The 18959-nt window shown below is 37.9% G+C and overlaps 1 protein-coding gene across 1 annotated transcript; it reads left to right on the forward strand.

The window, feature by feature from the left end:
- The first annotated feature begins 643 nt into the window (after positions 1–643).
- LOC113102279 (solute carrier family 2, facilitated glucose transporter member 1-like) lies at positions 644–18123 on the forward strand. Its single transcript, XM_026265785.1, has 10 exons — positions 644–1001; positions 12440–12535; positions 14359–14519; positions 14678–14918; positions 15004–15166; positions 15259–15446; positions 15562–15666; positions 16944–17045; positions 17176–17379; positions 17465–18123. Exons 1-10 carry the CDS (start codon positions 987–989, stop codon positions 17660–17662), a joined length of 1473 nt encoding a protein of 490 aa, XP_026121570.1. The 5' UTR covers positions 644–986; the 3' UTR covers positions 17663–18123.
- Positions 18124–18959: the final 836 nt, after the last annotated feature.

Genomic DNA, 18959 nt, shown 5'->3' on the forward strand with positions numbered 1-18959 from the left:
AGTACCTACTTTTGTTTTCATTAGATTTCAAAGGAACAACACATGAAAGGTTTCTTTCTATTTTGATTATGCAAAGAGTTTTCTCCTTACACACTTCCTCAAACGTTTAAAAAAACAAAACATTTTTTTTTTAAGAATCAGAGATTTTCTATCATGCACTGCATTTTCTGCAATGAAACCGTATTTTTGTTCTATTTTGGGATGCATTTGCTAAATATTCTTAGCATGCCACACAATTATTTTTGTTCTATATATTATTCTAGTCTATTAAGTTATAAAAATCTTATTATGAAACGCAACTCAACATTAATGAGAGCATATTTTTAACACTGCTGAATCGTGGCTTAGTGGATATTGATGAAGTTTGTATCAAGAGTTTTTAAAATGCAGTTGTTTGTAAAATAATGATAATAAAATAAACAAAAAATGTAAAACTAAAATATTATCAGAAATACTGACTGCATTCTCCAAGGGCATGCTAACTCTTATACGTTTTAAAAACAGAAGCGTACTATAGTTATTATTATAAAAGAATGATTCTTGATGTGTAACGTTAGTTCTGCACGCTCTTTTACGCATTCGGTATGAGCCAATCACAGATCACTATTCCCGTCCAGCCCACATCACACCCGAGTTTGTTGCGTCATACATATACCCGGTCAACACAGGCGGCATCTCAGACTCACCGGGCCGAGCTGATAAGTTTAGTTTTGTTAAAATAGACCAGATAAGAAAAAGGGGGAGAAATAAACTTATTTAAGAACTTAGGGAGCTGTCAGAAGTGGTTGAAGAGAGGCATCTGAAGGCATTTACTAGGTCTCCCTTTTAAGCTACACCGTACTTGGCGAAGCTATATTTATTTATTTATAGTTTTTTATCGTTCATTTTATTTAAAAGTCGAATTCTGAGGAAAACCGTGGGAAAAGGGCGAAATTTCAACCGAGTCAACGTACGTCGAGACGACATCGAACATTTGACAAGACGTGATGGGGGACGGAAAGGTAACGCAAAAACAAACAAAAAAACTTTGTTTATTTCATATTATATCCTAACAAGACATTATGTGGAAAATGTTATTTGTCTGTAATGGTATTTCTGTGTAGTTTGGTTGTTCGGTTGTTCGCGAGCCTTAATCTCGAACTCTAAAAAAGTTGACAAACAAGTTACGTGACAAAAAAAAAGCCAAAATAAACCCGTACCACGTGACGAGAGCTGTCAGGTGGGTAAGAGAGTTGTGATGAACACTTATCAACGCGTTAGTGTCCTAAATACTAGTAGGTGTGGGTCGAAATTAATCAGTCAATACATGGAACTCGTTTGTTTGAAGACAAAGGCTGTGTTCTAAAAACCAGTTAAGCTGCCTACATAGACAGCAATTGTGGGCAGCGCGTTTTCTGGCTACGTCTCTGTAGCACAATGAGCTGCCTGTTAAGACATCTTTAGGTATCAGTGGTGGCGCCTGTGATGCCCTAAAGTGCTGTCTTTGTAGGTAACATACTGGGTTTTCACACAGACAGAGATCCGTGGTGTACGTGCCTACTTTAATCCATCAGTGGCCAGCGCTTTTCTTTTTTTTTCTTTTGTTTTACTTTACTTTTTTCTTTTCTTTAATTTCAAGTACTTTGTTGGCATTTTTGGGTTTACACACAATATTACCATTTATTACAACATTATAAAAATCAAAAATATACTATTTTCTATATAATACATTGGTTTGCATTTTGCATTTCTTGACTAAATTCATCTTAAAATTCACCTTAAAATTGATAATAATGTTTTAATTTGAAGGCATCTCTGGCTTTATTTTGGGCACCATCCAAACTAGTGACTAACACTGCTAGATCTAGAGACTCATACGTGACTAGTAGGCTGTTATACATGGCTAACCTAACCACTGCTGCATAATGATAACCCATGATAGATCAAGTGTCTTGTCAGTCTTCCTGCACTCAGTATCTTTACATGATCTTGAGGGTTTTATTTGTTCTTTTTTCATGATAAAGCAAACCATAGAAGAAAAAAAAAATTGAGATGCTTTAGAATTGAAGATGACTGAAATGCATTGGTTTTATAGTAAATGTAGCAAGTTTCTTTAGTTAAATTAGACCTAAAGTATTAAGAAATAAATTCAGCTGTTTTATGTTGTAGTCTAGTGTTTGGTTGACGTGCTGGAAACAATGGAGATGTCTCTAGGGAAAGGAGAGCTACAACTGGCTTCAAGCTAGGGAACATTTAATATAACCCCGCCAGTAAGGTCGTGTTCTTGACCCATTCCCAGCACACTGCCTAGTATATTGCCTGTGTTGTACAGGGCTGTTCATTCAACGTGCACACTTGCGTGCCTCTCTAATGCCAGAGAAACATGCACACGCATTGTTGTTTGTTAAGACATCCCTCGTGCTTAGTCTTTTCATACCAAACCAGCTTCTGATATTAAACAACATGTGAAGAACGTAGGCTTGATGGGAAGGTTTTAGATATTACAACCGACCATAGAAAACTTGCTTAGACATTTAATGTACATTTATCACTCTCTTGTATGAATAGACAGCAGTACCACACCTGTCACTCACCTGTCAGGTTTCTATTATTTGTGTAGGAGGACAACTTTGTCATTCTATCTATTTATTTTCTACTACTTTTTCCCCAGATACCGTGGTTGTGTTCTAAATTGAAGGAAGCATTTTTGCTTTTATGAATGTATCTCACCAGGAAATTTGTTTCATACAGACTTCCCAGGCACAATGTCGTATCTAATGATCTACAAGGCATTCTAGATAACCAAGCAAATATTTAATGACTAAACAAAGATTATTTCCAGGTAAAGATCTGATAATTTAAGAATTTCATTCTTTTAATTCTTCCATTCACTGAACTGCATGCATAAGACTGTGGGATATTATTGGCTAAAAAACATTAAACCAACCAGATTAAGGCATCCGAGTTAGAAAGACATTAATTTGAGATGTGATTTGATATCTTTACCATCATATACTTTGTACGAAAGCAGTGTTATTCAGATTTCAGATATGGTTCAAAACATGTTATTTGATCTAATCTCTTCAAGCTGTTGAAAAATGACTGCTGAGCACCAGAACAAACTTAAAATCAAGTAATTGGGGGCAGGTGTACAGTTGACCTGTACTGTATCAAGCAGAACTAACAAGCTTTTAGCGGAAATTAAGATTTTTGGAATGACATTTAATGCTTTTGATTAAGGATTAAACCTAAAGCAGACTGTCAAAAGACTTAATTCTATTTCACTCTCTCAGGTCGGTCTCATTTTCTTATTCACCCCTGCATGACTGCGTCTCTTGTATGTACTTCCCTGTCAATGTCCTTTCAGCCTAATGGGTGCTAATAAAGGCATTTTTAAGCGGAATCGGATTATGGTATGATAGAATTCTAGTAAGGTAATTTATTTCCTTGAAAAATCAAGGAGCGAATCGGTGCGGAGTTATTGTTAATACCAGACATTTAAAAGAGATGGCAAAGTTTTTGCTTGAGGTCATTTACTGTAGGTTATGTAATATTGTTTTTAATACAGCAGGGTTAAATCCTTGAGTGGCCCCATTCCAGTGAAGGATAGCATTGTTAGCACTGACAAAAAAATACAGAAATCTATGTGTTGCAGTATGTAAAAGTAATTCAGTGTAGTCGTGAGTGGCTTATGTGAAACCATGATATTAGTGGAGTGACTCCCAGACTTAACAGAAGTAGATGCTGCTTGAGAAAGAGGACGTGCCAGTCAGAGCATCACCTCAGAGAGAGGCAGAAAGAGAGAGATCTTTGTTGCTGGCTCTTCTCCTTGAATACGAACCAGACAGCTTATCTTCCTCATCTTGCAGGCCTATATTCATCATTAATTGGTTCAAAATATATTTGGACACTTAATTTGACTAAATTCGTTAAAATGTTATAGGAATGCCAAACCAAAGTGACATGACAAATGCTGGATTTTTCAGATCTAATATACCTTCTCACCAATAGTCCCAGTTGATTTGAGTGATTTTTAGTGGCAAGTTAGTTCCCCATTGACACATCAAGTTTGCCAGCAAGAAAGTGTTCTAATACTTTAAACAGTATATTTATTGTTTCATTGTTTAAAACTATATTTCTTTCTTTAAGTAAGAAATAATGTAGAATGCACAAAATATTGTGTTGAAAAGTTTTAGTAGTCCGATAAAATCTAAACGTTTAACCCAGACCAGACAAATGAACAAGTTCGAACTAGATGAACATAGGTGTGTTACACATGATTATTAATTAACCATTAAATAAATAGAAGAATAAATGGGTGAATTGACAGTAAGTGCCAGCACAGACAATGATTAGTTCAGCTTATAATAATGTTATTGAAGTTATGATGGGAATCGTTGTGCCATAGTTTATTGGGAGAACAAACAAAGCTTGTCCGGCAGGCATAATATATTTTAATATTCTCATCGGCTATGAATGCATTTCTGGCAAAATCCTGCACTGTGTCCTGTTCTGTGTTGTTTCAACTTGTTACATAATGTATTTCTTTAAACGTATACATTACATAATTAAGACATCACTAACAGCGACTTACAAATGAGGACAGTGGAAGCAATCAAAAACAACAAAAAGAGCAATGCACTAAGTGCTATAACAAGTCTCAGTTAGTTTAACACAGTACACGTAGCATGGGTTTTTAGATAATTAAATAAATAAAAACAAAACCGAATAGAACAAGCTAGTGTTAGAGGGCTTTACACACACACACACGCATATATATATATATATATATATATATATATATATATATATATATATATATATATATATATATATATATATTAGATTAGATTAGATTAGATTCAACTTTATTGTCATTATGCAGAGTACAAGTACAGAGCTAATGAAATGGAGTTAGCATCTAACCAGAAGTGCAAGAATATAGTGTTTTATATACATAAAAGTGCAGAGTAAGTAAAGCTATGATATACAGATAGATATATATATATATATATATATGTGTGTGTGTATATATATATATACATATACATATACATATACATATATACACACACACACAAACAAACACACACACAATTGCATAATAAATGAAAAAATAGAAGTCGTTTAAACCTTTGGTTCTTTTTGGCCTACATTTATCAAAACCCGACCAATTCCTTCTCAACAAATTAGAATACTTCATAAGACCAATAAAAAAAATTTTTTTAGTGAATTGTTGGCCTTCTGGAAAGTATGTTCATTTTCTGTACATCTACTCAATACTTGGTAGGGGCTCATTTTGCTTTAATTACTGGCTCAATTCGGGATGGCATGGAAGTGATCAGTTTGTGGCACTGCTGAGGAAATGAAATCGGCATCTTCAAAAAGCTGGTTAGCAGAAGGAAGCATGAAGTGCTCCAAAATTTCTTTGTAAATGGGTGCGGTGACTTTGGTTTTCCAAAAACACAATGGACCAACAGCAGATGACATTGCACCCCAAATCATCACAGACAACACTGGACACAAGCAACTTGGGCTATGAACTTCTTCACCCTTCCTCCAGATTCTAGGACCTTGGTTTCCAAATGAAATACAAAACTTGCTCTCATCTGAAAAGAGGACTTTGGACCACTGGGCAACAGTCCAGTTCTTCTTGTCCTTAGCCCTGGGAAGACGCCTCTGACATTGTCTGTGGTACAAGAGTGGCTTAATAAGAGGAATACGACAACTGTAGCCAATCCACTAGGGATTCTAAAGAAATCTTTCTCTTGATGCCTTGACCCCAGCATCAGTCCATTCCTTGTGAAGTTTACTTAAATTCTTGAATCCAGTTTGCTAGACAATCCTCATAAGGCTGCGGTTCTCTCGGTTGGTTGTGCATCTTTTTCTTCCACACTATTTTTTTTTTTTTTTTTTTTTACCCTTTTCAGCTTTGTTAACATGCACATCACTCTGTGAACAGCCAGCTTATTGGCAATTAATTTTTGGGACCTATGTTCCTTGTGAAGGGTGTCAATGATTGTCAGAGACCATTTTGAAGACTTTAGTTGATTAGCTGATTGGCATGTCATCATTTTCAAATTTGTTTCTAATTTGAAATCATGAATTGGTGGGTTTTTGTTAAATGTGAGCAAAAAGTCATCACAATTAAAATAACAAAAGACTTATGCCGTGTTCCAGGCAACCCATAACCCGTGTTTTTCCAACCTTAATCCCGTGAAAGTGCACTGGAATGGCAGTCAAACCCGTGACTTCCCACCCGTGAACTCGTACTAGATCGATGTACTCCGAGTTATGACATCACACAGCAAGCGAAACAACAATGGCAACCCCTACGAATAATATTGCCTACGGATGCAGTGTTTATGCAAGTGGTACACGTTGAAAAAACTATTTTAGGACAATGTTACGTTTAAATAAAATAAAATTAATAATCTAGCTACAATTCCTTGCGCTCAGGAAGTTTGATTTTAGTTTGATTTTCTTACAGATTTTCTGTAAGAATAGGTGTACTGTTATACCCTTAGTATGTAGTTTATTGTGTTCTTTACCTGATCAGAGATAGATGTGTTGTTGTGGCTTTATTTCATGATACTTTTGCTACAAAACATGCTACAAGATACTTTTTTTTTGTTGTTTGTTTAACTAAACGCACAGATCCTCACGCTACTGGTATTAATGTTATTGAGGCTATTGTCATGGTTCTGTTTAGTTTCATCCTGGACTTAGTTGTGTTTTCATGGACTTGATCATGATCACGTGACTTCCTTTTGTTCAGTTTTCCCACCACTCTTGTCTTGTTGTCATGGTAATTCATTTAATTTACTTTGTTGTTCATCGTTATGGCCTTTACTTGTCTTGCATTTAAGTTGCTGCTGTATGATCTTGCATTTGTCTGGAATTGTCTGTGTAATACACAGCTGTTTCGCAGTTTGTCATTCTGTGGCTTTATTTAATAAACCTAGTTTACTTTTCACCATTGTCTTCATTCTTGGAATATTCGTGACAGAATACCAGACCCAAAAGAATGAGAAGAACAATGGACATTGCTTCCTTTAATGTTGCCCCTACGTGGGGTAACAAGTTACTGGAAGGAGGAACAGTGTTTGTGTTCCAGCAAGGTAGAGTCTTGGAACTGTGTACGTGGAGGAGTTCCTCGACATCTGCCATCTTGCCACCTGTGATGATGTCTGTCTAATGGAGGAATTTAGGTGTGGACTGGATGAAGATCTCTGCTTTGTCATGCCCCGCGATGCTCGCAGCTGGACCCTTGAGTCTTATTAACTTTGCGCTGTGGACATATGGATCCAGGTTCACAGTGGGTGAAGTGGAGGATGATAACAGCCTCGTCCAATCACACAGGCATCACAAACTCAGACCCAGAGCACAGCCCACCAAAACCTCTCACAAGAGCCGAAGCCCCTATGTAAGTCTGACCAGGGGTGAGAGCCGGCAACAGCCGTCCCTGTGGGAATTTTGGTGGACATTGATTCTGGGGAGGATTGGCTCATTGTCTGGGACACAGAGGCACTGCTTCCCACCCTACCCCACCCTGATATTGCTACACTTTCTTCATCACCACCAGTTTTAGCCAGCACTAAGACTGATTCTTCATCCGGTATGAACTGCAAATTATTATTTGGGATCCCAGCCAACCTCACTCTCCTACGACCACCACCAATCCCAGCCAGTCCTCCAGCCCTTCCTCAGCTGGATGCCTGCAGCCCTTTGTCTTCCCTAGTGATGGCTTGCATGGACGTAAAGCCTCAGGTCATGCAGTCATCAGCCTCGGTTGAGTCAGTGGATCTTTTGGCTCCGCCTCTGGCCTCTGATCCCTTCCATCCACCTTGGCCCGTCAACCTTTCGGTTTCACCATGGCTCCTCCCTCCCTCGGATCCACCAGAGACCCTCAGCCTTACGACTTCACTGGGTTCCATTGTCCCTCCGTATCCACCTTGTTCAGTCATCCCTCTGCCTGTGCCACGGAATTACAAGCCCTCCGCTGTGATCTGTCTCTCCACCCCTACGGCTTCGGTGTGCTCCTCCTTCCCTATGACTACACCTCAGTCCTCGGTCACACCAGCTCAGCCTTATTCCTCGGGCACTCAGGCGCCACCTCGGATGCTCGTCACCACGGCTCCACCTAGGTTTTTAGTGCCAGCGTTGTCGCTTGGTTCCATAAACTCTCTGTCGTTGCCCTGGGATCCCCTCACATCAGCTCTGTCTCCTTCGGTCATCCTGCAGATGTTGTCGGCCATGCGGAAAACACCTAGGCTCCTTCCTCCATAGACTCCGTCATTCTTGCTGAATTCTGGGGCTGCAACATCGGGCCACAACTCCCATCAATGCTCCTATGGTTGCTCCCACCATAAATGTATTTACAGATATTAGTCCATATCGCGATTTGATGTGAGTGCAATGACCTACTTTTGATTAATTAATTCAAAATTTGACAAATGTGTTTTCTGCATTGCGGAAAATCATAGGGCCCTACAGTAGACATCTGCCTGCTGTTTGTCCGACGCCTTAAAACCGAAGTATCTCCATATAATGGATACAATTGCCCTTTTTTTGAGACTAGTTCCGGGGTGGTTGCGGATGACGCCATGTTCAATGAGAAAACATGCGAGTGGAGGGGGAACAAAATCAAGGAGGCGGGGGCGAACACAACACAGAGAAGGCAAACAAGCAAAGTGGCGGAATCAGAATTAAATAAAAACACTATATCGATATATACGATATGTCAAAATCCATATTGTGTTTAAAAAATATCTCGATGTATTTTAAATATTGTTATATTGCCCAGCCCTATCCCTCCATCTGTGCCACCATGGAGTTTCTGCCTATCTGCCTGCCTATTCTCACCACCCCTCTGCCTGCTCCTCCTTTCCAGCCCTTCTCCAACTCCTCACACTCCTCCAAAGCCCCCACCATCCCTTCCTTACCTCTTCATCAGCGGCGCAAGGTCGCGCCTTCCAGGAGGGGGCGTTATGTCACAGTTCTGTTTAGTTTTATCCTGGACTTAGTTGTGTTTTCATGGACTTGTCATTGGTTTTCTTCAGTCCCATGTCTTCCTATTGTTCAGTTTTCCCGCCACTCTTTAGTTGTCACGGTAATTCATTTAATTTACACGGGTATTCATCGTTATGGCCCTTATTTGTCTTGCATTTAAGTTGCTGCTGTGTGATCTTTCATTTGTCTGGTATTGTCTATGTAATACATAGTTGTCTCGCAGTTTGGCATTCCGTGGATTTATTTACTAAACCTCGTTTTATTTTCGCACTCAAAGACACACTTTTTTGAGAGGGTAAAATTAAATCAAAATAAAACGTATAATTCAATTTTTTTTCATGTAAAATACAATGTATAAAAAAATTTAATCAAAGCAATTTTAACCCAGCTTCAGCATCAGCTGTAGTCTAGAATCTAAGGCGTTAAATGTCTTAAGGAATGCGAAGATCAGTTCAAATGTTATGTAACTCAGAGCCCCCCCCCCCCCCCCCCCCAGAAAAATGTCTCAATGAATAGCGAGGTTTATTTGCATGCCAGTTTGGTTGCTACAACAGAGCCAGCATCCAGTTGCCTGTTGTGGAAAATTGTGTTTGCATTTTTTTCTACAGGAATGAACAAGTTATTTTGCCTCTACTGTTCATGTAATCTTCTTCTCACTTTATTATTTTATGCAATGGTGACATTTAAAATAGTTAATTTTCACTCTTATTATTTGAACAGCGAAAATAAGTCCTAACTTTGCCCTAACCTCAATATAATACACTTACATAGAATGAAAGCCTTGAGGCAAAATATGTGTCCCAGTCAACTATCAGTATGTGTATCAGCAGAAAGGTGTGACTGTTTATGGTGTGAGTGGCATGAATTCAGAATGACAAAGCTAAAATTATTTTCATATGTAGCACCTAAACCATTAACCATTATAACTTTTACAAAATTGTCCAAGTAAAACACACATTAATATATTTTGTGGAGAGGGACAGGCTGACTTTATATATCTTTTTACTCCGTGTTCATGTAGTTACAGGTATTCAGTGTGTAACTAGGCATGTCTGCGTAGTAGTATAGGGTAAAGGAAGGAATCTCAAGAGAAAGGTTTCATAGCCAAACCAACACCCTACCCTCAAGTGAGACCGAGGGCCAAATCTTTCATAATTCGAGGTTTCATCTTTCTTAAAGAGATACAGACCCTCTCCCTGCATCTGTTCTGAGTTGTGTTTGCCATCAGAACTAATGTTTCAATAGCAGGAAGGATGTAGTTAACTCCTGAATGAAGTCAGTTGTGACGAGGCTACTGTTTGTTGCCTTTTCATTTGTGCGGCCTTGGCTTGGTTAACATGTTCCGATGCGTGTGATTCTGACTTCATTTAAACTACAGAATGAATATTGAAAAACCTCCTAGAGGTTTTGTGATTGTGTGTATTTGGCTTCCTGTTTCAGGGCTGGTTAAACAGCACAGTCATGACCTCTGTTGAACTGCAGGCTCTGTACACCAACATGAAGTGTAGGGGTGTGTCCACTTCACTCCTCCTGTAAGCTCTTGTGTCTTGTGCAGAGGAGTGTACACAATATGCATGCGTGTGCAAATGAAAGGAGTCAACAACTGCTTTCTCATCACTTAAAAAAAAGTGGAATACAAGCTTTAAAAATTTTCAGTTTATTTTCTGTTTATAGTCTCATCTAGCATGCTAAATGCTAGCTCGAATAAGAACAGCCTGACATTTAAAGCTTCTTTTTAGAGTTCTTTTAGCTTTTTAAATGAATCAGAGAACTTTAACAGATCCCATTTTCAAATTTAGACTCTAAAATTCTTAAGTAATTACTTTTTAGGTTGATTTCCTTAAAAAGAATACAAAAAGTGTAGAACCTGTTGATGCTATGTCTTTCAGGTTTGAGTAAACTTTATTTTAAGGAGTGCTCGAGGCTCTTTATGAGTTCTGTATGTATCAGTGATGCAACAACAGTATTTGAGCGTGAGTTTGTAATCAGACATTCATATTTTCAAAGCTGTTAAAGGCTTGGCTTATGGGTCAAGTGGCTTTTAAACAGGAAACTAAACAGCAAGCTTTAGATGATGTTGTTTTAAAGATGTGGATGGTTTACCATGTGGAAGAAAATGTCCATCCGAGATCCTCTCCATGTGAATAATCCAATCCAGTGATTTTTGTTTTTGTATAATAGGTAGTCTAATAGACTTGCATCATAGACTTTCACAAGTTCGGGTTCAGTCTTTGTAGTTTGCAGGAACAGTTTGTTTCAGGTCAAGAGGCACAGCATCGCTCTAATGTCATTTCACCCAAACTTGGGTTGATAATGTTGAAACAAATATAGTAAGAGACTGAATCATGTGAACCCTTTCATTTCCCAGTCAAATTTTACCTCTAAAAATAGGTAATTATATTTTTCATAAGAAAATAAAAAGCTATTTCTGTACCTGAAGACTCCATCTTTGCACTGTGACATGTATTTTCATGATAATTAAACCTCCTCTGTTTTTTTGTAGTAAGTAAATTATTTGCTTAAGTTAATGACAATATTAAATCCTAAATCACATTTGTAAAAAAAAATCTTATTTGTATCAATAATGTTTTTTTTCTTGTATTCTTATTCTTTATTATTATTTTTATTATAATATAATTTGATTTACTCACGAATGACTAAGTAGCATTGCATTATCAGACGATACTGATTTAATGAACTTTCAGTTCCCTTTTACCCTCAAAGTTTCCTGGGTTGCAAACATATTTCAGCACATTTTGTCCAGTCATTTTTAAACCAACCAGTCTGAAAACAAATCTAATTCAGCTTGTTCCCCCCCCCCCCCCCCCCCGTAGGAATGAGGAAAGTTATTTATTCTCTGAGCACTTCCCTTAAAAATTTATTAAAATAAATCTTCCAAATCTTCAGACATATAAACAAAACCTCTCAGTAGGGCATCCGTGCGAGTGAATACTTCTATTGTATTAAAAAGCAAAGGAAATGCTTGGCATTTTGCACAACACAAATCTTTAAAGTCCTCCAGGTAGGGGGTGATGCTGGAATTTGAAACAATAGAATTCTTTTGAGAATACTGGAGAATAAATATGTATATGGTTCTTTTTTAATCTTTCGGACAAAAGACTCTCAAACAGCTGTGAGACAACCGTTGTCATCTGAGCGGTAGCCTAGCAGTTAGCACAGTTTGGCTAAAATGATGTGCTGTTTTTCAATTTTAAGGAAGTACAGAATAAAAACAAGCTCTACAGCTACCATGACACTTATCAGAATGTCAAACAATAGGTCGCCACTCCTCTGAGAATAGTTCAGATTATTGCAGTCAGGTCTGGCCAATCTTCACTTTTGTCCTGAGTTTAATAGAGCTATATTGGACATTGAGAGATGATGGAGATTCAAAATAATTAATTGAGTAGCACAAATGACTCACTCTGTTATATTCTTCCCTCAACAGCAACTGACCTTGCCGCTGATGCTGACTGTCGGGACGGCTGTGATCGGCTCCCTTCAGTTCGGCTACAACACGGGTGTCATCAATGCCCCGCAAAAGGTGAGTGACGAGCACATACGAACACATGCACAAACTCTGTTCACCCCAGTATCCCAGGTGTGCCTTTGAACTTTGACATTATCAAAAGCTGCCCCTTCACTCAGTCTGTACTGCTGCAGCTGTTTCCAAATCCATGTCTGTCAGTAGACACACGCACATCAACATAACACAAATGTCTCCTGTCCTAAACTCCAGAGGCACTGCAGAGTTACTCTATACATCTCCTCGGAGAGATTTTGCCTTTCATTCACATATTATAAGGCAATTTACATTTGTTAAATAATAAGTGACTAACTGTCTCACACAAATAGCACAGCTTGTTCAGACATTTGTTAAACTAGGATGTAAATGGTTTTAGCAAATGAGATAGGGCTGTGCTGATGCCTTAGTAGGAGTAAGATGTGTGGGTGTGGGTCTGACGCAGACCCTCTCTATAAATAATCGCTTCGATAAGATTACTGCCGTTGTCCACAGTCCCTTACTGAGACTGCACTCGCAAATCAGCAAGACTATACTGTGTTATAATGCACTATCTAGCGTGAAACTCCTCAATGAATAGGCTGTATTATTTCTGACCGGGTGTAGCTTTCTGCACTCCTCAATGCAGGAATACATTCGGATAATAATCCTTTAAAGGTCTCATCAGAATGAACAATTTTATCTGTTTGTCACTCTCATTGTTTTTCCAAACCCATTTGGCTTTCTTTTTTCATACACTGGCAGTGGATTGGGACTGTGGACAACTCTAATAGTGAATCTATAAAAACAAACAAATAGGTGTTGCGTAACAGGTTTGTATAATGACCTTGAGGCACATGACTTTAACCATGAATGATATTAGTCATGCTGGTGTGCTGGAGGGCTTTTTGCATAATTAAGGTGTCAGACAGCTGATGACGAGAAAGGAGAGACAGGAAGTAGTACAGAGAACTGGCTTCCTGACCTCAATGAGCCAACGGATTATACAGAACAAACTTAATTTCTTACCCTTAATAACGCAGCTTGAATCTTACTGGGGGACATTCCTTTTAACTCCACAGCAGACAGTCACAGGGACGCAAAGATCCCAGAGAAATCGGACTCTCTCCATGGGTCTCGGTTTCCATCATAAAACCTTGTTACCTAACACTGAACGAGACCGTGCCACCTGCTGGACACAAGTGCTCAGTACAACAATAATCTCCAGAACTTACATTTTGTTAATATGTTAGTCTTGACGTAAAATAAATAAATAAAAAGTAAAGAATTAAATTTACAATTAAAAATTAATATATATATATATATATATATATATATATATATATATATATATATATATATATATATATATATATATATATATTAAGAGTCACACTTTAATGATTAAGAGTCAGAATACTTTATGTGATTTAAACAATTTTTTGATGATTCAAATTTTGATGTTTTGCTCTCAGATTTTTATTAACAAAAACAAAACCTCTTAACTACATTGTCAGAATTATAACAATAACTATATAATATATAAAGAATAGGTTTTTGCTGTAAATTATGTGCAGTCATAAGCAGTCATGTTTTTTTCATATTTTGAATCAGTTTTTAGTTTTATATTTTCCATTTTCTTTTTCTTTTTGTTGTTTGTAATTTTGTTGTTAGTAGTGTTTCCCCCCCCCTCTGTATATCCCTGTATATTTTTGTTTTCCTGTAAAGTCCTATATAGTTTTTGCAATTTAAAAAAATCATCTTAAACTAAAATAAAATGAGTAAACATTTGTCTTATTTCAAGGAAGTCTCAGTTTTAGTAACTATATCAACCTTGGTAATAAGTGACTGTATTTGTCTTGTAGATCATTGAGAACTTCCTCAATGAGACATGGTTTGATCGATATAAGGAAAGCATCTCAAAAACAACCTTGACTACCCTGTGGTCTCTGTCTGTGGCCATCTTCTCTGTGGGTGGCATCATTGGATCCTTCTCCGTCGGGCTGTTCGTCAACCGCTTTGGAAGGTGAAATACAGTTGTAACCACTGATATTGTTTTAACATTAACTATGGCATTGTCTTTTACATTTTTAAAATTCCTTGTATACTTTTCCTTGTATAATTCCTTGTTTCTGTTGATGTTAATGTTGTATTCTAAATCTCGTTCTATTTTTCTCATTTCAGGAGGAACTCCATGCTCATGGCCAATGTCCTGGCTTTTGTCGCTGCAGCACTGATGGGCTTCTCTAAGATTGGGGCATCCTGGGAGATGCTCATTATTGGGCGGTTCGTGGTGGGCCTTTACTCCGGTCTGACCACTGGCTTTGTGCCCATATATGTGGGTGAAGTGTCCCCCACAGCCCTCAGAGGAGCCCTGGGCACCCTTCATCAGCTGGGAATTGTTGTTGGCATCCTAATGGCTCAGGTACATACATACTCGGGAAGTTATTGCTGCTTTAGTCACCATTTGGGTGTTTCTCCATATTTATGTGCCGTTTATTGTATTGTAGATCTTTGGTATGGACGTAGTCATGGGTAATGCCACCATGTGGCCGTTCCTCCTTGGCTTTACCTTTATCCCAGCCCTGGCGCAGTGCTGTTTACTGCCCTTCTGCCCCGAAAGCCCACGATTTCTCCTCATCATCCGCAACGAGGAAGACAAAGCCAGAGCAGGTGAGCACAGACCCACAGCACCTAAACATCTCCATTCATCCAGCGTAGGAATGTTTTCATCTGTGTAAACTAATGTTTTCATTTGCCTGTAGTGCTTAAAAAGCTGCGTGGAACCACAGATGTGAGCACAGACATGCAGGAGATGAAGGAGGAGAGCAGACAGATGAAGAGAGAGAAGAAAGTGACCATTCCTGAACTGTTCCGCTCTCCGCTCTACCGACAGCCCATCGCTATAGCCATCATGCTGCAGCTGTCCCAGCAGCTGTCTGGAATCAATGCTGTGAGCACCTGCACACGCACACGTTTACTACTACAACTAAGACAAACCTTGGGCCTGTACCTTTTATATAAACTTGATTTTCATGACTAACTGGTGTTTACACATGGTTGTGTAGGTATTCTACTACTCCACAAAGATCTTCGAGAGGGCCGGTGTGCAGCAGCCGGTTTATGCCACTGTTGGAGCAGGAGTCGTCAACACAGCTTTCACTGTTGTGTCGGTGAGTATGGGTATGCAAACAGACATCAGCATGAACAGAATACAACAATTATTGATTTATTTACATAGCATATTTTATTAATTATATATATATATATGTGTGTGTGTGTGTGTGTGTGTGTGTGTGTGTGTGTGTGTGTGTGTGTGTGTGTGTGTGTATATATATATATATATATATATATATATATATATATATATATATATATATATATATATATATATATATATATATATATATATATATATATTAGTAGACTTAGTGCATTTAGGCTAAAAATTTTAGCCAACATGTGTTCCCTGGGAATCAAACCCACAACCTTTTGCGCTGCTAACGCAAACGAATAGTGAATTTACGTTTACTACAATTTAAGCATTGTTATTATTTTACATAATTTCACTCAAAATTCACTCCGTGTTGAACTAACTGAAAATGTGCCCAGGTAATGGGTATTGTATGATATTTAATATTTTTTAAGTAAATATTTAAAATAAATAAATGCCATACATTGAATTTTCATTCATTTATATATACTCTTTATAAATTTCTGATATATGATGTATAAAATCCATAACGAAAGTGTAATAAAATGTATTTAAATCTTTATTATTATTTGATTTTTTTTACACACAATTTATTTACATTTAACCTGTTAACTGTCACTCTGTCACTGTTAACACGTTTTTGAAGATAGACATGAATGTGCATGATACAAACCTAAATTTTAATAATTCATGACTGAAAACATTTTGCAACATGATTTTGATGTGCCATTTACATGGTAATGCAATGTCTGATTTTAAAATGGGTTTTGAAGGATGAATTTTGAGATTTAATGTTTTCAAGTGATATATAACTTCTGATGATTTCTAAAATGTGATAGAGAAAAAGGCAACGAGGAAGTCTTTTTTTTTAAACAAAGGTCAAAGCTCCTTTTGTAATGTAGATTTCTGAGGGTGCACTCTTGTCATAAATTCATCTATTACTTTTCCTACATAATTTTTTACAAAACATATTGGTAAAATATATATTTGGGAGTCTTAGACCTTTCCAACGATATATAGTTTGTCAAGATTAGATTAGATTTGATTGTAATATAGTATAGTCAACGTAGGTGTCCCGTATACGGGACGGGGTGACAAGTTAATAGGTTAATTAGTTTACATTTTAAGACTTTGCTGACTCTTCTGATAATTATTCATTCAGACAGTTATTAAATGATGAGAAAGTATTAATCGTGGTTTTGCATCATATTAATATGATCTGGTATTGTTACACAGCTGTTTGTGGTAGAGCGAGCGGGCCGCAGGTCTCTGCACCTCTTGGGACTGATGGGAATGGCTGGATCTGCTGTACTGATGACCATCGCTCTTGCCTTGCTGGTATGTAAATAATATTTCACTGCCATGGTGTCCATGTTTAGAGTTACTAATCATGCAAATAGTCATCCTTGAGGTCTAAAGGTTTATAATATATTTGATCTCACGGCTTTATTGCCCTTCTCTCTAACAGGAAAAGTATGACTGGATGTCCTACATTAGCATCATAGCAATCTTTGGATTCGTGGCCTTCTTTGAGATCGGACCGGGCCCCATCCCATGGTTCATTGTGGCAGAACTGTTCAGTCAAGGCCCAAGACCCTCTGCTTTTGCTGTTGCTGGATTCTCCAACTGGACAGCGAACTTTATCGTGGGCATGGGCTTCCAGTATGTGGAGGTAAGAGGCCAGGGATAATTATCTCAAGAAAACAGACACGTTTGTATCTGGCTGGGTTAACTTTATTCTCTCTGTGCTTTAACAGGAGCTCTGTGGGCCGTACGTGTTCATCATCTTCACCGTATTTCTACTGTGCTTCTTCATCTTCACCTACTTCAAAGTTCCAGAGACCAAGGGCCGGACGTTCGATGAAATCTCCGCAGGTTTCCGCCAGACAGCATCAGGGGCTGAGAAGTACTCGCCCGAGGAGCTCAACAGCCTGGGGGCGGACTCTCAACTTTAAACCCCTCCTTCAGCCCCGCCTTCCTCACCGATCACTGCTCTGCACGCAACTACTGAGGAGAAGGGGTCAGCAGGCTGTCAATCAAACATTTCCTCCTTGCCACGGCTGCACTCGTCTCTTAGTCCCTGATACACCTTAGTTTGAAAGGCAGGGAGTGAGAGTAGGCATCATATTCCTTTTATCAGAAAGATAATCGTTTGAGGTGATGTATTTTGCGTTGGAATCGCTTTAGCCTTGTCTAACTTGGTTTTATGTTTTTCTAAACTGTTACTTTTGCTGTGCAATGTGAGTAAAAAATTGATGGTCTTCCGGTCACTCCTGACCGAACCGTGACACTGTTGATGTCACAAACCCAAAGGCCAAACATATGCAGATTGACAATTCAGTACTGTATTCCATATAACTGTATCTCCAATATAAAAGGTGTGTGGCCTTGACAAGTCGAAGTTAGATTAGCTTAAAAAAAAAAAAAAAAAAATATATATATATATATATATATATATATATATATATATATATATATATATATATATATTTTTTTTTTTTTTTTTTTTTATCCTAAAAATACAGTTTAACTAAAAGCCCTATATGATGTCATCCATTGAAACAATATGACGTCATACATGTATGTACATTTAACTTCTGCATAACAAGCATTTTTTTTTTTTTTTTACTCATTACAAGATATTTTGTCCCTATATTCATGTCAATGTCTTCTGTTCTAGCTTTTCAAGATGCGTTTAAATGCATTTATATTTTGTAACAAATTCTCTTGCTCTATGAAATGCAGTTAGTTATGATCACTCCAGGGGGAGACAAACAGAACATTTCGAAGTCGTTTCATGATGTTACTTGTCACTGAATATTACATCAACCCAACTTTTTAATGAAAGGTCGTCACTTTCTAATGCACAATCAGATGTTCTCTTCAATCAAAGTATTCGCATCAGTGCAAGTGAATGTTGATCATAAAGTACAGCAAATATCTGACATTCATAATGTCACTCATGAGTAATAGTTCAGATGTCAGTAGTTTATGCGTTTTGCACAGTCGAATCCCTCCAGTTGAGGGGAAATTATCGAGTTGGGGAAACACGGAGAGCGACCAAAATGCACTGTGACTCGTGGCATGATTAGAGTGCACCGAACAGCCTTCCTCTTCCTCTTCTTCATCAGACCATTGATGATGCTGTTAGTACAAACCATGTGTCTGCTGTTCAGCTTGCTCTGACAGACACGTTTGGAAACACAGTATGCCTGGCTCCAATGTGCCTTGTCATTTTTTCAGACTCGTAGT

The sequence above is a fragment of the Carassius auratus genome, chromosome 6 (genome assembly GCF_003368295.1).
Source record: "Carassius auratus strain Wakin chromosome 6, ASM336829v1, whole genome shotgun sequence".
Taxonomy (NCBI): Eukaryota; Metazoa; Chordata; class Actinopteri; order Cypriniformes; family Cyprinidae; genus Carassius; species Carassius auratus.